The 27,719-nt window shown below is 37.6% G+C and overlaps 1 protein-coding gene across 10 annotated transcripts in view; it reads right to left on the bottom strand.

The window, feature by feature from the left end:
* Positions 1-2,105: 2,105 nt before the first annotated feature.
* LOC135218566 (sodium/potassium/calcium exchanger 2-like) overlaps positions 2,106-27,719 on the bottom strand; it is a 490,480-nt gene continuing 464,866 nt past the window's right edge. For all 10 annotated transcript variants that reach the window (XM_064254943.1, XM_064254946.1, XM_064254942.1 and 7 more), the window contains 5 exons: positions 18,963-19,104; positions 12,947-13,062; positions 11,309-11,445; positions 10,569-10,672; positions 2,106-9,679 (listed from right to left, as the gene is read on the bottom strand). In XM_064254943.1, coding sequence (XP_064111013.1) covers positions 9,501-9,679; positions 10,569-10,672; positions 11,309-11,445; positions 12,947-13,062; positions 18,963-19,104 — 678 coding nt within the window. In that variant the 3' untranslated portion in view covers positions 2,106-9,500. The remainder of the gene's footprint in view (positions 9,680-10,568; positions 10,673-11,308; positions 11,446-12,946; positions 13,063-18,962; positions 19,105-27,719) is intronic.

Here is a 27,719-nt window from a genome sequence, read left to right as displayed (position 1 = left end):
GTAACACGTGGCTCAATATGGGTGGATTTTGGAATGGAATGATTCTTAATTAGCTCTCACTTACCTCTCTCAATCTCGGCAAATCTTTCTTCTCCTCATTTCACAAGCACGTGTACAGCTTGTTTACACAAACATAATTTAAGTACACGGCGGAAAAATCCTATTCACTGGAGGACACACAGAGTATAGGTTGGCGTGAACACTAAGGTAACAAACTAACAATCTTTCTAAATTCTGCTAAATAAGGGAAAAAACTGCTGAGACTGAATGAAATTGTCGTACTTGGCAGGAAAAAAATAATGACGCTGAGTAATTGCGTAAATTATACTAGTTATAAGCTTAATTTATAATATATCCTCCGTAGAGGATTACGCGATTTGGTTGAGGCCGTCCCTTTAACCCGATTTAAAGAGCCAAGGAATTATAATTTAAAGAAAAAATGAATGAGTGCGATAAACCAACATCGTACGTCTGGCAGTGCTGACATGTTGACGTTCGGAAATTGGTCTTCACAACATTCCTTCTGTCCAGTCAAGAAACTTATTTTAATTCTGTTTAATTGCTTTAATAAGCATCCATTGTTTATTTGAATTTTTCAGAATACTCGATAACAAAGTTTTCTTTGTATTTTGCTTAAGAGATATCTTCAATGCTCGTAATGTTATATGTGAGAAGTTACATTAATTTTTTGTTTTAAATCTATGGTTACTTTGTTCCAGTTTTAAGAAATTGTCTATAGCACCTGATTTAGAAAAAAACGCAAGTTTTACAGCCATACATTAATAATTCGTTTTATTAATCACCAAAGTTTCCTTCGATCGTGTGATGTTACAATATATTCTTCAGAGGGTTTCAGTATAAACGAATTCTTGCTACAACAAATGAAAGAAAGGAAGAAACATAACCTCCACCAATTATAATTTACGATAATATATATATATATATATACAATATATATATATAGGGTTATATATATATATATATATATATTTCATTCGGAGGGTTTTGTATATATATATATATATATATCTATATACATTATCATATATAATTATATATATATATATATATTAATATAGATAATATTATAAAATTACGGAGGGTTTGTATATAAAAAATATATTATAAATTATTATAATATATTATAGATATATGTATCTATATATATTAATTTATATAATATATTATATAATTAGATATTGTGATATATATATAATTATTATTATTTATTTATATATATATTTTAGGTAGATATTATATATATATATAATACTATATAGTATATTATATTGATATATAATATATATATCATATATACATATAACTTTAATTTTGAAGATGGCGTCTTTCATCAATTTTTAAAAGTGCTACATCTGAAAGCAGCTTAGATTTCTTCCACCTTTGAAACTTACCATTCTGTCAACAACTCTTACCCTTATTTCATTCATAATCCAAACTTGCGTAAATCTCAATTTTATTCCTCCATGATGGAGTTTTCACAGAAAGTGTGCAATTTAAAAAAAAAAATTATCACTTCTTTTTAAACTCATATTGCATGAAATAATTCCAAGTCAATCCCATCGAATGGCTTCCGAGACTAAATGTCTTATTGGGGTAGAATGACTGGTGTCTTTTACCCAAAGATGATCTGTGGGTAAGTTTTTATTTATGATGCATAATTACCACATTCTTCTACTTCATTTTTTTTTTTTTTTTTTTAACGGAAAACCTATAACCAAGAACTTTTCTGTTTGAATGCCAACATCCAGATCTTGGTTTGTTTGTTTGTATGGTGTTTTTACGTTGCATGGAACCAGTGGTCATTCAGCAACGGGACCAACGGCTTTACGTAACTTCCGAACCACGTCGAGAGTGAACTTCTATCATGAGAAATACACATCTCTCATCCCTCAGTGGAATGTCGAGAATCGAACTCGCGGCCACGAGGAGGTGGCACGCCAAGACCATACCGATCACGCCACTGAGGCGCTCTGAACAGTTTCGTGTTGAGTATGACTGTCTTTCTCCCTGGCTTTATTTACCTCCCTTCCTACGCGACGCCAGTCCCCTCTTCGGAAGGAAATAGGACAATAATATTTACCACACAAGTATCCTTCCTTTATTATGTACCCTCTTCATTAAATCTTTCTTCAAAATAAAGAAAAAAGGAAACCTTTATCAGTCGTACTCTTCACTTCCAGAATCACGATAAAGTGTCTCATTTCAATTGTGGTAATTTTGCATAATGAAGTAATCATTACCTAAACAAAGAGAGAGAGAGAGAGAGAGAGAGAGAGAGAGAGAGAGAGAGAGAGAGAGAGAGAGAGAGATTGGGGGCGGGTACAATTGGCCAAGAGGAAATACTTACTCTCATAAGGAGATGCGTTCTAACAATATATCTTTCTTTTTTTTTCCGGCGTCATTCGGACAAACGAGAGAGAGAGAGAGAGAGAGAGAGAGAGAGAGAGAGAGAGAGAGAGAGAGAGTAACAACTCGTGAGAAGGGAATGAGAAAGAAATACAACAGGATCATAGCCTTATTTACTAATAACATATATATTTTCAAACAATACAGAAAACTTCCAATATACATTATAGCAAATGATGACTCATCTCTTTTTTTTATTTTGATATGTAAAAAAATAATGTGTAACTTCGAGTGCAATTTCCAAATGAGTACATATATATAGCCCTTGCATCGGTATTGTATTATACACCACATCGCAAAATTTCGGATCAGCGCGTTGGATAAACCGATCTGGTGCCAATTGCTCGAAAAACGCCAATGGACCGTCAACTGAAGAAAAAAATCATAGCGATGGCATTATGGTAATTGTAGTAAGTAGTATGGCATATAAGAAACAGGCTGACCTATAGAAAAGTTGAAGAGGAAGTGTTTTTTTTTATACTATAAATGTCTAAAGAATGGCCGAGGGTGGCAGGTAGGTCGTTTGTGCTTCGCTAACTCGAAAAAAACAAATCCATCGCCGACCGATTTCTCTTCCTAACGAGTTTTTTTTTTTTATTATTTTAAAAACCTACGTCACCCATCGGACCACTGTTTAAAAAGAGTTTCTTAAAACACCAAGAAGTGAAGTCGAAACAAAACGGCACAAAGTTCACAGGAGACCACAAGTCACGACAAGAAAGTAAGTATAGAGTTTCGAATCTCATTGGAAAAGACTAAAGAACCGTCCTCTTTTATTTTCGTTAGTAATACTTCTCCGATTAGGTTTGACTTTTAAAATTTTGCTTTTAGAGTGAACGAATGACATTTTTTCTTTTATTTTCGTTAAATTGTGTTTCAATGTCGGAAGAGGAAAGCCCATTTAGTATATCTAGGTCCAAAAGTACTTAAAACACAGTATAGAGAGCAAATATTGACAAGGATTGGAATGTTCATTGACAAGGCATTCGTACGTTAATCTCACCGTGATAAGATAATCTATGATGATTTTTTTTCTTCCTTATTTAAATATGAATCGAGTGTTACTGTGCTGCGCTAGGTCCATGCATTCACAAGCGTAAGAAACATCACATGCATATTAGCTGGCAAGAAGTTTACGTAATATGCCCAGCCGGCCCGCCACACTGGGTTGGAAAAATGGTTGAAAAATAGCGAGAACGTTCGACGAGGAATACCACAAGGAAATATTCTTTCTCTTTTCCAGTTTTGAAGGATATACCACTCTCGATATGAATGCCCTTGGGAGGCTGTGAGGTTTTGGCGAGATAGCTCCTCCCACTTCTTACAAATCTTAAAAAATAATATGCAAATGATCTAGTCGCTTTATGGCAATTTTGGCTCTTTGGATAATGTTCAGTTTTGGTGGGATCGCGCGCGAAAATTGACAGATCCAATCAACACTGACACAAAGAAAATATTACAATACTGGAATGAATTCTTCTGTTCTTTGATCAATTTGGACAACGCGATAATGATAAAAAGAGCTACAACATTTTCCGAAGAGCTGAAATTTTATATAAGAGGAAACAAACTTAACTTATGACACAATTATAAGAAAACGAATAATATTTACACAACATATTTCCCTTCAGATCATACAGTGACTGGTGAACAATATCATACATGTTAATTTGACAAAGTGAAATCATCAATACAATTGAATATACATTCTTAAAAATCTTTTTAAATAGGTCTTTTATCTTATCTGGTTAAAAAACAGAAAAACATCATTATTCTTGTGACTTCAGCTGATCTTGCAGATCATAATTCCAGCCTGAAAAACATTACATGATGCTGAATTTTTAAATAGACAGAAAACAATGATCAGATACGAATCACAAAAACAAATGAAAATCACGACTGTATCATAACCGCGGGCCAAAAAAAGATTCGGGCATTTTCACGACCAGTTTCAAAACAGCCACAAAAACGTGAATGGCATAAGAACTTCACTTCTTGAATTTTTTTTTTTTTTTAACAATGCTTCATCATACTGACCAGTAACAGAGGTAATACAAATTCAGAAAGGCGATTAAGCCAGACTTCCCTGTTTTTTTGTTCTTTTTTCTTTTTTTTGCTTTGTCTGCTGCTTATATATTAATGCTATAACATCAACTGCGTTGTATTGAAAGTAGAAATTTTTAGTGCTCAACTGCTTTACATTTTAAAGTAACCCAAGTGATACTTACTGCTACTTTTTTTTCGGTGGTGTTCAAAGCTAACTGGGAAGTAACGTCAAACGAAACATACAGTTGAAATTAATGGCTTTTCTGATGACAACAAAGACAAGGCAGCCAATCTCTCGAACAAGGAAGGGGGTTTCAATATCGCTGTTAAAAAGGTCATTAGGGGTCAAACAAGTTTTCCCTGTAAGCATCAGCTGGGTTCTAAAAACATTCTGCAAAGGAATCCTCATAAAATTTAAGGCAATAATGCATTAATAGGTCACTGAAGAGAGTGAATGCAAAAAAGCGTCTATTGATACATATGGTCCTACGTTTGATTACAAGTCATCTATACTATTTCTACTGTTATATCTTATTTTCATACAAACCACGTGTTAAACCACAAACCAACTCCGTGGTGTCTGTACCAGTTGATATAAAACAAGGTAATTAACATCAAAAAACATTTCGAAGCTTATCTCTGTAACATTTTGTGCTCGGAGAGAGAGCTGCAGAATATGAGGTAACATTACAGAACAAAAAATGTTGAAAGTCTTTCTGAACATTGCGGAATGTTCTCATCATATCCTGACAAGCCAACATATGCATTGATAAGTTTACTGTACAACAAATGATTCATTTATTCATTATTTTGGAATCCTTTCAGTTTCATAACATTCCCCTGACAATAATACAAAACCTTTAATAACATCCATTTCAAAGTTTTTTTTTTAACATTCTAATGTTTATTTCTGCGTTTGCCTGTTTGGAAAAAGTTTGTGTAGGCAGGCAATAATACAGTTGCAGTTACTTACAGTCAATGTTACACAAGAGAAGAGGGCTTGGGGAATGAGGATGGTGTCAGAGGATTGCAGATCTGAAATCAGATCGTGGGAATGACAAATGTTTCCAAGTGACAAAAAAATTCCAAATGACAAAGCTGTCAAACGACAAATTCATTTGCTTTATCGACCTCATCATATCATCATATCATCACCATAATGGCCTTGTGTTTGTCAATCTGACACTCCTCCTCCTCCTTTCTTTCTTCCAATAAGACAAACTCATCGAAACTAATAATATATACTTTGTAAAACTTCACATACACTATGCATGATTACTAGAACAAAGTATTATATAAATGTACCTAGCATAGACTAATGAATATAGGTAATCATATCTCAATGACATGTATAAAATATCTGCAGACACCTGAACAGAGGCATTACATATCGTCCGGAGAAAAAGTTCCCTTCGTTTTCGCTCTTAAGGATAGATAGCATGTAACATTTTGATTTTGTGAGTCCAGAAAAAATGAACGCGGAAGGGTCTCGAAAACCAACTGATTGATACATTATCTGGATGCGACGACGATCGTGAGTCTTCTCTCAGTCATCATGTAATGAATACCTGTAGTAACTACATACTATAATATAGAGAAATATGGAAAAATTCCAAGAACCTTAAACCCTAAATGAAAAGTAATGCAATACATCAAGATGCAAGACAGGAGTGGAAACTGTAATGGTTCCAGTTTACATCACTGTTTCCCCGTATAGTATCATTAATCAATAATAATAATAATATATTATATACATCAACAACGTAAAGATGATTAATATATGTATATAGTATTTGTATATACTGTATATATGGAAACTAGACTTTTCATCAAAACAACATTAGAATGTGATCTATAAAAGGACATTCAATCCTAACGTTTCCACCAAATACAAATGCCGTGTATTTATTTTATGTATTTATTTATTTATTGCTGTGTGCAAGATCTAATAATGACGACTAACCCAGGGAATCTTTTAAGGGATAAGAACGAGCGGGCAGAATTATTATTCACTCATCAACTCTGAGTTGACTGGACCGAAGTCGACGCCGTTGCAACGAAATCTACAACAAGCTGCTGCTGCTCTCTAGTACGATAACAGTGTTAGACTTTACTGTAGCTGCGATAAAATGTCAGATAGGAGGGTACGAGCCCCTGGTAGGGACGAATCTTTTTCTTTTTTGTATCTTATTTCTCAAAGAGCCCCTCGTGCCACCCTGTAGTAGGTACATTGTCATGTCTCGTTTGACTTTGCTTCATTTTAGACCTTTGGTTTCCCTGACGCTCATCACAATAATCAAAGAAGAAGAGAGAAGGGTTCGCGAGTGAGTGCGTGACGAGTCGAGACTCGAGTGTGTTCGTTGGAGCAGGAGGAGCTTTCCCGCAGCAGGAGCTCGTACTACCTCTTTCTCTTCACAAGTACACTTTAGGCCACGAGCACTGGGGAATATTATTATTATTATATTAAATAGAATGATAATAAGTTTATATATAACATGACGGAGACTCTCCCATTTGGAACTACTTAAATGTTGTCTCCTGGGAAAGAAAAACCGGAAAGACTTTGGCCCAGTCAAAGCTGCTACGGTCTACCTCCTCACAATCGAGTGGAAACGAGCTGGTGTTCGAGGAATGATGGTAATAGTGGTGGTAATAGTGGTGGTGGTTGGTGGTGGTGGTGGGGGAATGGTGGTTGTGGTGGTGGAGGGATGTTGGATGTGGAATTTTTTTTTTTATTTTTTGGGTAATTGGTTTGGTTGTGGTGGAGTTGGATATTCAGCGGCGGTATTTAGGGAAGTAAGTATCACAGATTAGAATCTTCGACGACCATCTTTTAATTTCTCAAAATCCTCGTCCGTCTGTATTGGATGTGACGTAACGTGACATGACTTTTGAAAATGACATAAAAAAACAAACGCATCGGCGGCTACGTTCGACGGCACATCAACAGTATACCACTTTTATTAACATCAATGCGACTGACTACAGCTTCTGCGAAAAACCACACTAGCAGACGAAAACCAGAACGGAAAGACTATTCCAAGGCAATGGCGTGTGTTTGTCACGGTAAAAAGCCTCGAGTCTTCAAACGATAACGATTAATAATAATAATGCAAGGCAATTTGATACTAAGGAGTCGACATTTCGATATTCAAGTGCTGGTAGCTACAAAAAATGCTTTTAAATTTCCAACAAAGCACAACTCTGCTGACAAAAGCATCGTTCGCGAACTTTTTTTTTTTTTTTTTTGGGGGGGGCCGGTATTTTTCCTTTATTATGTATATAGATATATATATATATTTTTCCTTGTAAATATCGACAAAAACTCTTTGGGATCATGTCGCCATGAGGTGTTTTGTAATAGAGCAATCTCAAAGGTTTTTAGGAGGATAACAAATGGAGTTATAAAAGTGACACAAAACCCACAAAAAGATATACCAATGGACTTGCACGTTTCCATCTCGCCACAGGAATGGAATGACGTCAATATACGCTTTTAAATAACTTTGATTTTACAACAATTAAGACGAAATTAGCAACCGTTGTTGCTAACGTTTAACAGTTCATCATACCACATTGTCCGAGAACCACAACAAACACTCTTCGAAAAAACGAGTACCGATTTCAATAGCCACACCTGGAATATGGCTGTGCTTGGAGTATGGCTACACCTGGAGTATGGCTACACCTGGGGTATGGCAACACCAGGAGTATGGCAACACCTGGAGCATATACTGGCAACACCTGACACGACTCAGGAAGACGATTTTTTATTTTCTTTTATTATCTCTCTCTTTTTGAGGTGATGAAAGATGGCAAGGAAGGAGTGAAGTTGATTCTCAAATGTATTTCTTTTAAAGGGACAGAACAAAACGAAGAAAAAAAAATTCCACCAGATTCACCTTCGAATGTCTTGTTTTTTTATTTTTTACCTTTTTTTAAGAGGATGAGATACGCTTTTAAAAGCTCCTCAGTTACAGAGCATGTTTATATATACATATACATAGATACAATACATATATATGTATATAAATACATACATACATATGCATGAAATGTGTGTGTGATCATCCAAATGTGTAAAATGTACTATGGCATTTCTATGTTATACAAGTATTCAACTTCGAGTGCTTCTGCGAATGTAGTACTGTTATTCTTAAGTATATTTTATGCGTGAATATGTATATATAGATGGATGCATCTATTTCATTTTCCTATTCACTCGAAACCGCTCTCCGTCAAGATGACACATGATGTTTAATAAGAACTATTAAATTTGAACTATTTCTCTGGATTGAAGTGGGTTGGCATTGATCTAGCGTCTATAGATAAAGTCACTAATACAGTTGTATAGAATGGGCCCTCTGACGAGCTACTTGGGGGGGGGGGGCCTCAGAGTAAATGGATATTGGAGTTGTATTAGCTACTTCCCTATGTGAAACCTAGGGGGTGATTTGGGGGCCCAAAACAAGCTAAGAAACTTGACCTTGAAGGAATGAACCGACGAGAAGAGAAAAATACACCTGGACAACTCAACAGAACCGTGTGCATCAGCGAACAACTCTTTTCTTTTTTTTTGTTTTGTTTTTTTGGGAACATTCGTTGGTAGGGAACGCAACAAGGCGAGAGTTTCAGTTCTGAACTTAAAAACTGGCAATGAATTGAGAGTCGAACGTACGATTCTCTCGACTGAAGAGTGCTGGCGAAAGGACGCGTCGTGTTTTCACTTTGAAGACTAACAGTTTTCAACGAGAAGTCGAGGTGATCGGCAGCACTTCTTCTTCTTCTTCATCATCATCGATGAAGTTTGTTGCGTTGGATTTGCTCCCCTCGTCGACGATTCCACCCTCGTGTTCCTCCTTGTGTTTGCCTCTTCTTCTTCTTCTTCTTCTTTTTCGCGGAGGAAAAGCTTGTGGCGTGGATGAAGAGGAGGATGCGAAGAGGAACGACAGAGGCAGTAGTGACGTTGCATCCTCCCTGACGGATGTCCCCCGGCGAAAGGACGGGCGGCTGACAGGTCCCCCTCCTCAGATTGGACAGACGACAAACCCATACTTGAAACTAAGGGACGAGATGACGAAGACGAAGTAAAGGACGAACATGGCTGCTCCCAGGCCCTTATTCATCTTCCATTTTGAACAGGCGATGGAGACGATAACAAACATGAGCATGCTGAACAACATCATGATGGAGCACGCCATTCCCTCTGCAAAAAGAAAGAACAACATTCGCATTAAAACCCCAGCAGGAGGAGGAGGAGGAAGAGGAGGAGGTCACCTCGAAATGAGGGTACATGGTAGAACATTCTTGTGACATCAACAAACACGTCAGGGACAGGTGCGTCATTTTGGGTGGGGGTGGGGGGTGGCTACTCAAGTATGTATGCAATAGCCAATAAAAAAAAAAAGTCTAGCAATCTGTTCTTTTACACTAAAGGAGAGAAAAAAAACCTGCATTTACTTTTCTTATAAAATTATTTCGAATATCCAAAAAGTTCTTTGCAATAAAGTCGTGCGTTATCACACTTAATAATTTTCTATGATTTCTCAATGCTTTAACTTCTTTGTGAATTGTCTCTCTGAATTAAGAAATCGTTTAAATTTATTCGTTGTGCTTTCCTGAGAAGCAGATAGGAAGTTCACCCAGCAAACATGGACTTCTTCACAAGCAATATCCATTCCATAATGGTTGTCAAGAGACATATCACGGTGGGAACACGACACGTGATAATGGTAATACATGTACAAAAAATAAATAAATATGTTTGGTATGAATGCATCCAACTGTACTTTTGACTTTCTGCATTAGGGAGTTATGCAGCTAACTGCAGCTCTGAATTTTTACATAAGGGAATTATGCAGCCAACTGTACCTTTGAAGTTCTGTATTAGGGACTTATGCAGCCAACTGTACCTCTGAATTTCTGCATTAGCAAACTGTACCCCTGAATTCACAGTAAAAAAAAAAAAAGCAAGACTTCTATTTTGGAACATTCAGTTCTTGCTTTCCTGAGGCTCCACTTGAGACCACCAACAAGAATTAGGAACCAAGAACCACACCAAAAAAAAAAAAAAAAAAAAAAAAAGTCGACCTTACCTGAGTTCACCTCGATGGGGTTGACACTCCAAGGATTTTCCTTCTTTTTGATATAATTTCCAATCACCTGAGATAAGGCATGGAGTAACCACGGAATTGGCAACCTGCAAAACGTAATGATGACTTGATTATCCGAACGATTGTGACGGAGACGCCAATCAAGTACTTTAGAATACTTCATGAAGAAGACTTGATCAAAACTTGATTAGTTAATTGGCTTGGCACTCTTCTCACAATATACATGATTTCTCAGTATCATTCAACCGCTATAAAGTTTATTATCACTTAAATAATCAGATCATAATTCCATTTTAATAAATATAACAAGACATTTTTGTTTCATAAACAAACCCTCATACACACACACATATATATATATATATATATAAATATATGTATATATATATATATATATATATATATATATATATATATATATATATATATATATATTACATACATACATACATAAATTTCTAAACATTGCAGGAAGATAGGTTACTCTAATGAATCTTAAGACATGAAAATACCATTCAACAAATAATTTTCAGCAAGGACATATGAGTTTCACAAGCATATAATCAGTAAAATAGTAATTAATACCAGAAATACACGAGAGAGAGAGAGTGGGTTTCAGAAAGCTAGATACCGTTTAAGAACGAGAGTACAGGTATTATAAAAGGGAAGATGAATGACAGAGAGAGTGAGAGAGAGAGAGAGAGAGATAGCAAAGTACCCACCCACAGGTGACGTCGAAGAGGTTGCTTCCAACTGAGGACGAGACTGCCATATCCCCGAAGCCTTTCCTGGCCACGATGACAGATGTGATCAGGTCAGGGACGGAGGTACCTGCGGCCAGGATCGTCAGCCCCATCACCTGAGGGAAGATTGGATCGCTCGTGTTATTGTGGGAAGACTTACTTATCCCTTCTTCTATTTACGTCAGTGTTTTATGTGACATTACGACTTCAGCTTAATTCTGTTTTCACTAAGATTTTACAGAATACAGAATTTTGGCAATTGCAATTTCATTAAGATTTTACAGAATACAGAATTTTGGCCATTGCAATTTCATTAAGATCTTACAGAATAGAACAGAATACAGAATTTCGGCAATTACAGTTTCATTAAGATTTTACAGAATACAGAATTTTGGCCACAGGCCAAGTCCTGGAACCTATGTGGTCGTTCAGTCGTTCAGAGCTGGAAAGGAAATCACTGGTTTTTGTAAGTGAGAGAGAGAGAAGAGAGAGAGAGAGAGAGAGAGAGTCAAAATAACTGTATCGAATCTTAAGAAAAGGGAAAAAGGAAAATAACAAAAAACAGGACAAGATGAGAGAGAGAGTCAAAATAACTGTCGAATCTTGAGAAAAAGGAAAATAACATAAAACAAAACAAGATAAGAGAGAGAGTCAAAATAACTATCGAATCTTGAGAAAAAGGAAAAAAGAAAATAACAGAAAACCAGACAAGATGAGAGGGAGAGAAAGAGAGAGAGTGAAAATAACTGTCGAATCTTGAGAAAAGGAAAATAGCATAAAACAAGACAAGATGAGAGAGAGAGAGAGAGAGAGAGCGTCAAAATAACTGTATCGAATCTTGAAAAAAAATGAAGAGGCCACATTTTCCAGGACAAATTCTTCACCCGCCCCAACCCCACCCCGGGGGATTGATTCCAGGTGCATGTTCTCAGGGCGATTGCAACGGCTTCTCGAGTCTTACCTCCGAGAGTCTGAGTTCGTAAACAAGAAACTGAAGTCTTACTTCTGAGTCCTTTCCTTATACGTTGACTCTGTATGGTCTTATCACGGAGTCTTGTCTTACACACGAGTCGATATTCTTACCTCTGGGTCTTTAAGTCTTACTTGCAAGTCATTATTCTTATCTCTGAATTGATGTTCTTAACTAATTCTACATTCGGATTCCATGAAGTCTCTGCACTGTATCCTCTTAGCTTATATTCTTACCTCTGTGTCCACATTCTTACCTCTGAGTCTATGCTCTTACCTCTGACGAGTCTACGGCATTACCTCTGAGATTGCACTAGTGACTGAGTCAATGTTCTCACCTCTAAGTCTATGTACTACCTCTGACGTTAAGTACTTCCTTATGAGTCAAAGGTCTTACCTCTGAGTTGTGGTCTTACCTCTGAGATTGCTCTCTTACCTGCGTCAGTGTCCCCTGAGTATATGGTACTTACCCGTGTCATCTGAGTCTATGGTACTTACCTGAGTCTGTGTTCTCTGAGTCTACGGTACTTACCCGAGTCAGTGTCCTCTGAGCCTATGGTACCATTAAATCTGACGTTCCGTACTTGCTTATGAGTCTACGGTCTTACCTCTGAGTCTTGTGCCCTTACCTCTGAGTCTTGTCCTTACCTCTGAGTCTATATTCAAGGCCTCCCCGGTAAGTGTAGCCCACCAAACCATGAGGTATGAGAAAGCTGCGATCCAGGCTATGCTTCCTAGGAAAGTGACGAAGAAGAAGCGCTTCCCTGAAAAATTAAGAAGGCAGTCTGAGCATTTTGAAGGAAAGGGCATGCATTGTCAGCTTTATAAGTTTTTATAAATTTACATTAATGGAATAGTAGGTATCTGGATGCGACTTATCAATTATCATTACCTTTCAGGATGAAAACTTAGAAACTATTTATGAAGATGTACAGGTCAAAATGATAAGACATTCTTCTCTCTTTTGGACAGTCCATTGGTGTAGTTCGTGGTCAGGTCATTCATTATCTCTACATTGCACGTGCAATGACATTGTTTCTCACTTGATATACTTGCAACCTTTCTCATTTCTTCTTACTGATATGTCATGAGTGACGGGACCAAGGTAGACCAAAGTACGTTCGTTGAATCAGCAAGATACCTTTGTTGATTTCACAGATTCTAAAGCGAAATGTTAGCCTCTCTTGATGATATTATTATCATCAGCATCAGCATCACTGCATTCATTATTCATCAGGTTTATTTGTGTTTTCCTACTTCCATCAATAAATCGACATACGTAATCATATTTCCATCCATATGTGATTGAAGCCATCATGTTAATCTTGTTGCCCTGATGAATAATAATGACAAGCATTATAATGATGACAAAATAACGCAAATTTAGGTTTAAATGTGTGAAAAATGCGTCCTGTCATCTTCTGGTGACACACAGAAATCACTCGAGTATTCATTGAGACAACGTTAAGGCCATAATATTTGCTTAATCAGCACTAATCAGAACTTGATTATTAAACTGATAGAGTTATGGAGTTCTTAAGCTGCAGAAGCCTTATAGATTATTTAACTAAATACGCCTTCTCGTATGTATTCATAATTCGCTGCAGCAGACGAAGATATTCTCAGTTGAATGACAACTTACGAGAGACGGCCTAAAATAAGTGTGGCTCAGAATATTGTCGTATGATATCCTTGATCGTCATGATAATCTCCTATTGGCAGCTACAGCAAGTCGCTCCAGTTTGTCTCAAGACACAGCGTTCTATTGTGCCTTCAGGGCTAAAGATCATGTTGCTAATAAGGACACAAAACAGGGAAAGTTGCAGAACGCTACATTGGGGAAGCACTTGAAATGCAAGGTCACCTTGAAAAATTCAGAAGAAATATGAATAAACGGAATTTTACATTACAATAATAACAATAAGGTATTATGATTATTGTTAACATAAACTCCTATTTATCTACCGAGTCTTATCTGCATGGAAAAATATTCAGTATCGCTCATATAGTTACAATATATGATTTCGTACATTCGATCTTTATAGCCAGAAATATAATCTATAGAAAATATATCAATACTGTTAACTTTACATAGAAAACAGGCGTTTCACTATAATATTACATTGAGTAGTTAAGTATCACAGTCTTCTGAACAACAACAACAATATAGTAAACTATATATGAAGGCAAGAGACTGACGCAGGATATTCGGTTCAAATAAAGACCAGCACCAGGAAGATGCAGCTGAATCTGCCTCAATCTTTTCCAGCTCCTCCTCCTCCTCCTGCTTCGAATCTTCTTCCCCTCAACCTGCTTACCCACTTCCTATCCAAGTTCCCTTTCCAAACTCCCTATACAATTCCAGCCAATGTTTACTTTCGGTGTCTGAAACTCTTGGACATCTTCCTGCCACCAGGGTATACAGGTCACGCGGAAACATTCAGCGTGATATCAGGCATTTCAGCCCATTGATTTAGGCCCTCCACAAGGAGAGAGAAGAGAGAGAGAGAGAGAGAGAGAGAGAGAGAGAGAGAGAGAGAGAGAATCGCCATAATGACAAATGATACTGCAACCAATCATCGGTGGAACACGCTTAGGCCGTGTTGTTGTGATGATGTGGTACGAGGCTGATTTCTTTTTTTTTTAATCTGGTACTATTAAAACCCTTTTAGTGACATGCGTCGATTTAGTTCAAATTGATCCAACCAAATTGGACCGTTCCTCTTTCAATGGGTGATTTAGAATCACTGCATAGAACATATGCGCCTCACTTTGTCCTTGCCTGGAGAGGTGTATTGTAACGGATAAAGCAACCAAAGTGAGAATTATGTAACGAGCAGAAAACAATTCAATATTAAACTGATGTGAACAGGGCTTTGGTTGTTCAACCTGTCAGATTGTTATCTATTATTTCTACATTTACCTTTTTTTCCCTTTTACTTATTTCCTACAGGTCGTAGGTAATATTTCGTAGATGCAATTCGTAAGTATCTTAGGTAGCCTTTATAAAACCCCTTCTGCCTTCAAGTACCTTTGCTCGATTTTGTGGAATAGAGAGTGATGCCCCAATAATCCAGAATTCAGTTATTTCCACATGACCCGACAGGTATCATGCGTAAAGAGTATTAAATAAGTATCTATATATATATATATATATGATCATATATATATATATATATATAGATATATTATATATATATATATATATTATAGTTATAATTACCTGTATTATTATCTATGAACTTCCTCGAGCCTAGACCACGCATCAATATATTGTCAATCTCTTAGTCTCTCCCATCAAAAGGAAAAACAACTCTGTTTATTTCCTCGTGTTTTTATTCATCTCAGATGACGTGAGGCTACAGACATGACTGCCAATAAGTCTTTTGGCACTGAAGCTGACCTCTATAATGAGGTATACAAGGTGGATGAATATCTCCTCGAAAAAAATACAGAGATAAAAAGGTATCTAAATGATTAAATGACGTCCGTCCTAGCGTAAAAGGGTCGCCTTCCCTTCGTCAGAAGGAAGAGGTGGTCCTGTCGTTTCATAATCTCTTTGACCCGACGCCCGGGTCGTGGTGGTACTTTGATGCAGTGGGGGGTGTGGGGGTTGGGGTGTGGGTGGGTTCTGGCTGGGGGAAGGGTAGATTGGTTGCCTGTTTCATGCAATAAAGGGTTGTCGCTCTAAAGGGGGAGGAGGTCTCTCTCTCTCTTCCTTTGCAGGTCACCTCATAAAATGGACCAGAATATCGAAGGTAAAGTTACGTAATAATAATCAACATCACAATAACAATTAATAATTTGCAATTATCATCCACAGTTACCAAGGCTTCGTCATTCTCCTTTTCCTCGCCCTTGTCTTCCTTTTTATCGTTATATTTTAAAACAAAATGTAGGCAGGAAGTGTCGTAGACAGGATCCACTAGGGTTCATAGCCACAGGCATGGCCAAGAGGCTTAAGGCTCATGTTACCTCAGACTAATTCAGTGTCATACTTCTTTATATTATCTAAAATGAGATAAAATTCAATGAAAGGGAATCCGTCACAACCTTTTGTCATTTTTACAAGAATGATATTGTTTTCAGTGTTGATTTTTTATCATTATATTCCATATTAATCAGAAAAATCAAGACAACCATCATATGTTCCATTATTGCCAATGGGCTTCCTGGAAAGGGGCAGAATATGCCCAGGGCATGATGGGAAATACCGAGGGAGGTTACCTTCCTCATAATAGTACTATACAGTTCCTCATACTCATGGTTTGTTTGTATGGTGCTTTTACGTTGCATAGAAACAGTGGTTATTCAGCAACGGGACCAACGGCTTTACATGACTTCCGAACCACGTCGAGAGTGAAGTTCTATCACCCAGAAATACACATCTCTCACTCCTCAATGGAATGGCCGAGAATCGAACCCGCGACCACCGAGGTGGAACGCAAACACCATACCAACCACGTCACTGAGGCGCTTCTCATACTCGTGGGATGGGCCTCTTTTTCGGATGAACGGTCACTGAAAGACATTTAGGAATGATTTCTAAGTTTTCCTTCGCTGAATAAAGAGAGATTTAAAAATGAGTTATTAGAGATCTATTCTTAGTTAATATCCTGGACACCGAAAATTCGCATAGCATCTTCTGCTGATGGAATCTTTTCTTACTGAGGTCTAAAGTGTGTGTGTGTGTGTTTAAACTATTTTCTCCTAACCTCCTTGGATTTATAACCTGCGCACATTTTTTTTCTTAGTTCGTATAGCTACAGGATACTTGCAATGACCATTTTGCTAAAATTTCCTTCCGCGCCTTGTTTCCTGAATTTTTGCACAAGCTGATTTGTGTTTGTTTGTTTGTGTGGTGTTTTTACGTTGCATGGAACCAGTGGTTATTCAGCAACGGGACCAACGGCCTTACGTGACTTCCGAACCACGTCGAGAGTGAACTTCTATCACCCAGAAATACACATCTCTAACACCTCAATGGAATGCCAGAGAATCGAACTCACGGCCACCGAAGTGGCAGGCCAAGACCATATCGATCACGCCACTGAGGCGCACACAAGCTTTTTTGTCTCTGTTCTCTTTACTGCAAAACGCTTGAACAGACATTTTATGAAGATTTTTCGTTCAACCATTTCGTGATATTGACGTTCCTTAGTTGCAGACCATTTTGGTTTCTATGAAATGGAATGGAATATAAAATTGAGGCCGAAGGCCAAGCGCTGGGACCTATGAGGTCAATCAGTGCTGAAAGGGAGATTGCGAGTAAAAAGGTCTGACAGGTGTAACAGGAGGAAAACCTCAAAAGCAGTTGCACTATAAAAGAATTTGCTCAGAGGGGGCGGAAAGTATGATGGAAGATATAGAATTATGAACGGAGGTACAGTAAAAAAGAATGCAAGGGGTTGCAGCAGCTAGGGGCCGAAAGGATGTTGCAATAAACCATTAGTAATGCCTACAGTGCAGGGTGTGACGTGTCCTGGCAGCGTTACCCCCCCGCCCCACAACGGGGATTTTGGTTTCTATGGCTGCAGATCATTTTGCAAAATAATCTTGTGTTGACGTCTTTGTTCTATCTCTTGCATCAATTTCTTTTTCTATTTAAATCCATTACGATGAGAGAAATTGCACCATAGTTTAGTTTGTAATGATGGTGGTATTCTCGATTATATTCTTGGTGCACAAGGAAGAATTTGATATAAACTATTCGAAAGCTTTAGAATTGGTGAAGTCTGGATGCTCAAAAATACCAAGACACCAAAACTTGAAAATACGACAGCACCTCTAATTAACATACGCTTATAAGCAACAAAGCTCTTATATTTCAGACTTCAAGTGAATATTATCTGCATAATCTTACAATTAACAACAATTCCACATAGTTCCTAACCAAAACCAAAGTTTACTTTACACTTGACCTCCAATAAAAGAGAGATATCTAAAAAATATATCAGTGTTCAGTTGAAGTCCGGTAAGTTGAGGTCCAGTAAGTTGAAGTCCTCTAAGGAGAGGTGTGCTAAGTTGAAGTCCTCTAAGGTGAGGTGTGCTAAGTTGAAGTCCTCTAAAGTGAGGTCTGTTAAGTTGAAGTTCTCTAAGGAGAGGTGTGCTAAGTTGAAGTCCTCTAAGGTGAGGTGTGCTAAGTTGAAGTCCTCTAAGGTGAGGTGTGCTAAGTTGAAGTCCTCTAAGGTGAGGTGTGCTAAGTTGAAGTCCTCTAAGGTGAGGTGTGTTAAGTTGAAGTGGCTAAGTTGAAGTCCTCGAAGAGTGTGTGCTAAGTTGAAGTCCTCTCTAAGTTGAAGGTGGCTTAAGTGAAGTTCTCTAAGGAGTGTGTGCTAAGGTTGAATCTAAGGAGAGTGTCTAAGTGAAGCTAAGGAGAGGTGTGCTAAGTTGAAGTCCTCTAAGGTGAGGTGTGCTAAGTTGAAGTCCTCTAAGGTGAGGTGTGCTAAGTTGAAGTCCTCTAAGGTGAGGTCTGTTAAGTTGAGGTCAATTAAGTTGTGGTCCGTTAAGTTGAGACATTCAAAATGGAGTATGTTATACAAAATCTGCTAAGTTGAGGTCCGTTGAACTGAGGTGCTACCTATCACTCCATTCGCTCTCCTTGCGACTGGAACTTACCTCAGGGGTACCTATCGCTCCATTCGCTCTTCTCGCAACTGGAACTTACCTCTGGGAGTCCTCGTGTCAGGCAGCGTCAGCCACAGTGGGAAAATGAGAGGAGCGACGATGATATACGTGATTCTCTTCCTACAAGTGTCCGGCCAGCTGAGGTCTATAGGCTTGTTGTCATCGTCGTCGTCTCCATCGCCCTGGAAAAAAACGGTCAACTCGAAGGTTTTAGTCGGAGGCTTCGAAGTGGCGCGAGATATTCAGCTCTAAATAAAAAAAACCCAAACTTCCAAAACAAACTTCCTCCCTAATCAAATTGTCCGCCAACTTCCCTCAAAAGTTTATGATCACCATCATGTAAAAAACGCCTTTATTAACCCTTGTTCTTTTTTTTATTTATTTATTTACAGCTGTGAGATCTGTCTGATTGATTACTGTACAGAAAGAAAGGAAGGAAAATTTCGATACCCTGTGCATCAAACATAAAAACTCTTCTAACTGTCCAAAAGGTGACGCAAATAAAAGTTGGTGAGACGCACACTACGTTTTTATCTAATTTCAGTCTAAGTTACTCTACAACTCTCGTTTACTGAAACCAAAAAAAAAAAAAAAAAAAAAAAAATAGTTATGTACAACAAAATAAAATTTTTATCACATAAATGAATTATTTTTTTTTTACCTAATCATGATCTACTAAATCTATTGGGGACAAAAATTATTTACTCAATCAAATAAGATCCTTAAATTATTCAATGTGCAATCTATGACTCAAGGAAGTATCTTGCCAAACTAGTGCGGTGACATAGCGCTCATGCTCGTCCTATGGAAGGGTCTGTTTAGTTGGAAATACCTCACTGTTTACGGGCTTACTTGGAGGAGGAGGAGGAGGAGGAGGAGGAGGAGAGGAGGAGGAAGAGGAGGAGGAGAAGTATATAGTGGCCTCATTTGTAGAAGGAACAAAATCGTACAGTTCAGAAAAGGGACAGAAACATACGAATGATACAGCTCAAGATGCAAGAGAGAGAGAGAGAGAGAGAGAGAGAGAGAGAGAGAGAGAGAGAGAGAAATGGTTCCTCCAAGTACCCCTGAAAAAAAAAAAAAAAAAACAAGAGACTCAAGCTAGTGATTAAGAAATAATAAATGTTGCATAAGCAATAACGACAGCGACACAAATAAAAAAAAGAAAAATATAATAATAAAAAAAAAATAAACGTAACGAACGGTGCGTGATAATAACATCCTAAGGGAACTGCAGCCGATAGGTGCGACAAACGGGAGCAATGAGAACCGAGTGAAAGATTAATTTAAAATATTGTTTTTATTTTTATTTTTGCCTCGTCATTTTTTTTGTCTTTTTAAAACCTACGAGCATTAAAAAAAAGGTGAAAAAAAGGCGCAGCGTAATACCTGATAGAAAATCCACCTGAAATATGCGAAAGCCGATATACAAGACCATGAATCTTAGTATAGAAAAAATATTAAGGAAGAGTGTCGTGAAACCTGTTCTCACTGCCCCAATCGGAGATATAGATATATTTTATTTTTTATGAATTCTTTTTGTTTCGTTGTTTTAAGAACAACCATCGTGCCTGAAGCGGGTAGCGGGAAATAATAATAATATAGACTAAATGAAGGAAGTAATCTTCGTTACGACAGAATCTAAAGTGCTGGGTAAGTAAATATTTTTAAAAGTTTCAATTTCTCGTTTTTTATTTCTCTCTTCGTATGGAGCCGGTCCTAAAGAATGGTCTCCTTGCAAATGACGTGATTCTAAAGACGGTTTCAAATGCATAATGGTGCACTTAGAAAAATGAGAAGATAAACGAAACGGTGATGATTGTTAGTATATACTTGCGTACTGAACTTACCCAAAAATCTACAAGAACAGTGCAAGCTGTCTCTCTACCCCTTAATAATACTACTGTACTGTACAATGCAGGGAATAATGGGTGTACGTATGTCTGCAATAACGACAACAATATTGCACCGACATACACATCACTGTCTACATACACCGGTGAAACATCTTCACACACAAACAGAAATCTACTAAGAGATAATCGACATCCTCATAGTATACATATATAAATGGCACAAAAAGAAAATGTATTCAATGTTTCCACCAAAATGGGCTCATCTCATTCACCAACTTCGGACAAAGAACCCTCCAGCATAAACTCTGGATTGCTGAGTCACAAAACTCTTCTTGCGTCGTCTGATATTCTGATATCTTTTTTATATACTGATTTTTTTTTATATATATTCTTATTTTTTTTCTTTTTTTTCTGATACTCCGATATTTTTTGTCGGGGGAGGGAAGAGGGGGGAAAGAGAAGGGGGGTTAGATTGGGCTGAGTGGCTAACGGGATGGCTGTACAAGTTATGATTCTATTTCTTGTTACTGTATTTGTAATAGGGGCTATGAGTACAGACGTTTGCGTCAGTATTGGGGCTAAAATTCATGGTCGAAATATGACATATTTTAGTCATTAACTTTTAATCTTGAAATATTCCTTCACAAGAACATGGCAGGACACCATTATAACTGCAATGCTTCCAAAACAATGTCTTTTTCAATTCAATTTCCATCGTTAAAAATGCTTCCATGGACAATTTTCAAAATGACGCTGGCCTTGTACCAGCGCGGGCATCATCATCATCATGCTCTTAGAGCAGTCCGTGAACTTACTTGCTTGTTAAAGTAAGACATCCAGAGAGACACGTTAAGGAAGACCATCTTGACAAATAGATCGCTTGGTGAGGACAACGCAGCCAGCTGGATGGATCACACGAGAGAGAGAGAGAGAGAGAGAGAGAGAGAGAGAGAGAGAGAGGAAGGAGAGAGAGAGAGAGACAGCTCAGGTTTATGCCAGACTTTTCATCAATGAATGTCGGTGCTTCAAGTTCCTGATGGTGGGAAGGTATGAAAAGAATCCTTCCATGATGAGGGTGATAATGACGGCGACGGGTTTGGAAAGATAACGATGAGGATGGTTCTGATAACGAGGAAGAAGACGACGACGGTGACGATGATGATGATAATAGAGGCACAAACTAAACAAAAGTAATCACGAACGTGTGGAATAAGGGAGAGAGAGAGAGAGATAGAGAGAGAGAACGATGGCAGGAGATACAAATGAGTCTGGAACGAGAAAGGCGAACAAATTCGTATTGGAAATGAAACGCGGAATGCGAGTACATTGAAATAAGGGCACGCGAGGAAGATTATTAAAAAGGGAGAAATGAAAGACTGCCAAGTATGAAGGATTTGAAGAGTAAGTGTAAGAATGAGAAGAAAGTTGATTAAAAAGGGAGACATCGAAGACTGACAAGAGAGAAGGGAGAATGGTAGACGTAGAATGAGAAGATAATTTTAAAGGTATAGGCTTGAAACGCCGTAGGTAGGTGTTCTAGGGATAAGTGAGTCTAGGCGTCGAGTAAAGAGGATATTAACGATGACATTTGGAGAGAGAGAGAGAGAGAGAGAGAGAGAGAGAGAGAGAGAGAATGAAAATACAATACATTTGGGAATGTGATGAGAGAGAGAGAGACAGAGAGAGATAGAGAGAGAGTTAAGGAAAATGCAGTACATTTTGGAATGTGAAGTGAGAGAGAGAGAGAGAGAGAGAGAGAGAGAGAGAGAGAGAGAGAGAGAGAATGGGGGATAACGGGCAGGAAAAATGCAATATATTTTGGAATGTGGAGTTAAGAGAGAGAGAGAGAGACTATCGATCAGTCATTTGTACTGTAGATGGAGGGAGAAACGGAAATGGGATAGGATTAAAAATCGTTCCAGGAACAGCTAGCTGCTTGGCAGAAGAAAAGAAAATGATAATAATGAGAGAGAGAGAGAGAGAGAGAGAGAGAGAGAGAGAGAGAAAAGAATTAGCCAGACAACTCAAAGGGAGGAGAAAAACCGGAATTCCAGCAAACACGGAGAGAAACACCATAATTTTAAAAAAGAAGAAAGAATTCAAAAAACGATATAATAAAAGAGAAAAAGGTAAGATTGGAGAATGGAGTGAGTGAGTGGGTGGGTGGCGAGTTGGGGAATGATTGTATTAAAGGGGATGGTAGGTAGAACGAGAGAGAGAGAGAGAGAGACTTAGAGGGCGGATATTGCCACACCCTCGCTACCCGCAACTCTTTTTCAGAAAATAACAGCCCGGGAGACTTGAAGGGTTAGAAGGAGACTGAGTGTTAGGGCTGGTTATGAGATAGGCCGAGAGGGAGAGAGAGAGAGTGTCTCTCTCTCTCTCTCTCTATGGTTGACTGAAGGACTCACTTTTTTTATTTATTTATCTTTTTTTTCATATAAATTTTCATTTTAATGTCCTTTCACCCCCAAGGTTGTTGAGGGTTATTGCTTCCTTAGCTTTAATCTCTCTCTCTCTCTCTCTCTCTCTCTCTCTCTCTCTCTCTCTCTCTCTCCTAGGGACAGGATTTTGTCAGATGCATTACGATATGGCCTTCCGAAATATGAAATCTGATTAGTCTTCCTTCGGAAAGCGCTTCGGAATCCGCCAAATTTCAGACTTCAGACGTCACAGAAACTAGATTCAGCTTAGTTTCAGACGCTACTACAGAGTCTGAAACTATTGCAATTTCAGGTGCAGGAAGTTCATGATAAATAGGCCTAACTGGACTTGGCAAACGTTTTTTTTTAAACGCTTCAGAATTTTTTTTTTTAGTTTTTTCTTTTAGTTTGTTTTTTTAATTTTTTTTTTTAGTTTTTCTTATTACGTGGCGTGCTCCTTGTAATAAGGAGACATCTTCAAGATGATCAATTTACAGTTGGTTTGTTTTGCTCACAGTTTTTCTTTAGCAGAATATCAGAGACATGAAAATAAACCCTTATTTATGTAATTTTTGAATGACAAGCACGAAACATCTTAAGAGACGCCACGCCAAGCTCTACAGAGGTCAACAAAATGCATGTCCTCTGTTCTTTGTGTAAAAAAAAAAAAAGAAAAAAAAAAGTTGTTCAGAGTTGCGTGAATTCTGGAAGGAAATGAAACAGATTATGTGTTTCATCAGCAAGTTACTCAATAACTTAATACTTATAAAAGCTACGTTGCCACATGATCATATTCAGAAATGAAAATAAAGACTCTGACGGCTGAAATAATCTTAGCTTACGGTAAATGTACATCAGAGTACTACAGAACAGACATATTTCAATGGCACGACTGGACAATAGATTGCCACAGAACACAACATAAACAATAGACCACAACCAAGGGAACACATTTTCTTTATTTTTTTTTATTTTCTGGGGCACCTTACCTTCGGCATTATAGTTCATCTCTGGCATGTAGATGGCGTCGACTGGCTTTTTAGAAAGAAGCACATAGTGACCTCACCCACAATAAGCAACCACAGCCACACTAGACAATGCATGAGGAGGAAATGCCCTGACAAACGGACACAGAAGAACCTGATTGGCAGTTGTCATATTTTTCTTTCTTGGTCTTTTTCCCGCCAGAGGGTTTGAGAGGGGGTTGGTTGATGGGTGGGGTTTTGGGGGTGGGGGCTGCTGCGTTGACACCTTCCTCCTTGCAATCGCGTGAGGTTGAGCCAGTTGCATTGTGGGAGAGGTTCTTTGAGAGAAAACAACTCTACCAGAAACTTTGAAAGGGTGAGACGTCACACAACATGAATGACTTTATATATTTTTTTTTCTCTACGAAGAAGCTATGCAACAGTTGCGTCGAAGGAGGAGAGACACACATAGAAAGAGACAGATGTATAGACACAGAGTAGCAGAAAAGAAGAAGAAGGCCCTGTTGGAGAGACAGAGAGATGCTAAAAGAAGAAGAGACACAGAGAAAGAGGCGGATGTATAGACAGAGTGGCAGAAAAGAAGAAGAAGAAGAAAGCCGTGTTGGAGAGACAGATGCCAAAAGAAGAAGAAGAAGAAGAAGAAGAAGAATCGTACTGAGAGCAACAATCTCGGCGTGAAAATGCCTACACAGAGTGAGAGCGGGGGAAACAGTTCTTCTTTCAAGAAGACGTCCTCCTCTAGAGATATATATAAAAAAAGTACACAGGTCTATTATTTACAGAGAATCAGCCAGATTTTTTTTAGTTGAAGGAGACATATTTCTAGGTTGTTATATATATTATATATATATACTTTTGTTTTTAAGAGAGAAAAGGCTTTTGGAGTTTAAGTATACAGACATGCTTTACGGTCAGATAGTAGACATATATAATTACAGGGGACGCGGCACAGATAAATGCCGATAATTATATATATATATATATATATATATATATATATATATATATATATATATATATATATACATATATATCTATTTGTAATAGCACATACAAGAGTGTGTATATATATAATATATATATATATATATATAAATAATATATATATACATAAAATATATACATATATATATATATATATATATATATATATATATATATATATATAATATAAAACAAAGCTAATAATCCCATCAGATGATGGCTCCTGAGAAAAAAAAAAACAATACAACAAACACTATAACATTCATACATTAACTAGAAGACTTTCACAGTATTAACTGTCCCACGCACGCAAAATGCTCATTATCAGCACATCGAGTTACACCCCAAAACAGGCATCATTCTTGCGCGTTCTATCCCTATCTGGATATTAACGCCGTCCCTAATCTTAGCACACATCCTTTAACCCTTATAATCTTCCTTTCACTCATTATTCACAATTTTGTACACACACACACACACACACACACACATATATATATATGTATATATTATATATATATATATATATATATATATATATATATATATTGATTTGTCTCAACCTTCTCTCATCACTCCAACCATAAAACGACACCTTTGTCTCAAACGTACTTTTACACCAAACCAGTCACTCTCCTGGCTACATATTTCATAACACACGCTCCCTACACATCATGATTATTTTCAGCAGCTCTCTGTGACTTAATCTGTCCGCCATCCATTCTCAACAGACTCTCAATCAGTTCTATCATTAATATTCAGCTAGACTGTTGCTTTTATATATATATTAATAGATATATATATGGTAGATATCTATATATATATATACGTATATAATATATTATATATATATATATATTATAATATACATAAATAAAGGTATAAGCCGCGAAGGAAAGTGAAACACTGGAGTGGCTGCTACTCCACTGTTTCACTTTCCTTCGCGGCTTATAACTTTATTTATGCATTAATCATGTTCCAAACTTTCGTGATTCAGTTATAGATATATATACATATAATCGTTTATACATCATACAGGCATACATCCAAATACCCGGAATGTATCTTTGCGCATGCAACATACACAAATACACTACGAATCCAACACGTCAAGTGTTCAAGGCACAGTGTAAATTGCCCGCGGGTATGAAGGGAATAGGTGGGTGTCGGGGCTGGTATTTTGTTATCCCTGAGGGGGTTGGGTATTGGTGGGGGTTGGGGGGACGGGTCACAAAGACGTAGGGCGAAGATCACTGGTTTCAACCCCTTTAAGCGAACTTGCTCAAAGACGAACGAGTTAATAAGACTTGGTAACATCATTGCTTGCATCGGCCACAATCAACATTATGTCTGGTAGACTGACGCTTGATTAGACTTTTGAAAGGAGCAGGAGAGGAAATAAGCGTTGAATACTTCCTTTCGAGACCATGAATATACCCGCTTTGTTTTTTCACTGCCTTGTAATCTGGGCTGGGCACGGGCATGTATACGGCACTTGCCTGTGCCTTTATCTTGCCTTACAAATCTTCACTAAACGTCTGGTATCCTTAATAGGTAAGATATATAAAATATAGAACGAAAACTATAAAACTCAAAGTTTACAAATAATTTATGTGAATGGATCCAAGAAGAGAAAATTTCAGATTATTTTTGCTGGTCAAGAAGTGAACAACGTCAGTGCAACGAGAAGATTGTGATAAAATACATGAAAATAAACATCAATGCAGAAATGAAATATCCAGAGAGTAGTACAACCGCTTCCATTTTAAGAGGGCTCCGTTCAGCCAGATGGATTCGTTATCAAATGTGGAGCACCATACGTTAACGTATTTGTATATTATGCGTCGCGTAAACAAATTAGAATATTCCCACAGAAACTAAAAAACTTGATTAAGGTGAGTTTAGTGGAGAAGACGCAGTATAAAAGACGGAATGAATCTCCCAAGGAAGAGCATGTTTAACGAAGTTTATAATAAATACGAAAAATGCAGGGAAATTCGCATAATCTACTCCTGTTAGGGGAATACTACTTTTTAGTTAAGATTATTACTATATAATATGTCAAAGAAGAAAATCAATTATTATTGTGGCAATGTCAGTTTTCGAGTATAAGCATTTATGATTGGTTGTTATGTCTGAATGTATTGTGTGTGTATATATATATATATATATATATATATAATATATATATATATACATATATACATACATATATTTATATATCATATATATAATGTTTGTGTATGTGTTCATGCGTGTGTGTGCGCCAGTGTATTGGTGAACGTATGGATGCATGGCGTGTGTATGAGCTTGCACGCATATGTATGAAAATTCGTAAAATAACTAAGTCTACGGGTATAACCAGCCTCGTTTCACGGTCAGAACCAGCTCCGTTTCAGGGAATCCCTTCTAACCCCAACCCCACGGATGTGGGGTGGGGGGGGGGGGGGATGGGTGAAACACCATTATAAACCATCTTACAGGTCCCCACCATAACCCTGCCAAGTTTCATGCCCATAGGACCAGCCGTTTTGGCCGTGGTTATGCC

This window comes from Macrobrachium nipponense, chromosome 9, assembly GCF_015104395.2.
Source record: "Macrobrachium nipponense isolate FS-2020 chromosome 9, ASM1510439v2, whole genome shotgun sequence".
NCBI classification, from domain to species: domain Eukaryota; kingdom Metazoa; phylum Arthropoda; class Malacostraca; order Decapoda; family Palaemonidae; genus Macrobrachium; species Macrobrachium nipponense.
This window is presented reverse-complemented; position numbering and strand designations above follow the sequence as displayed.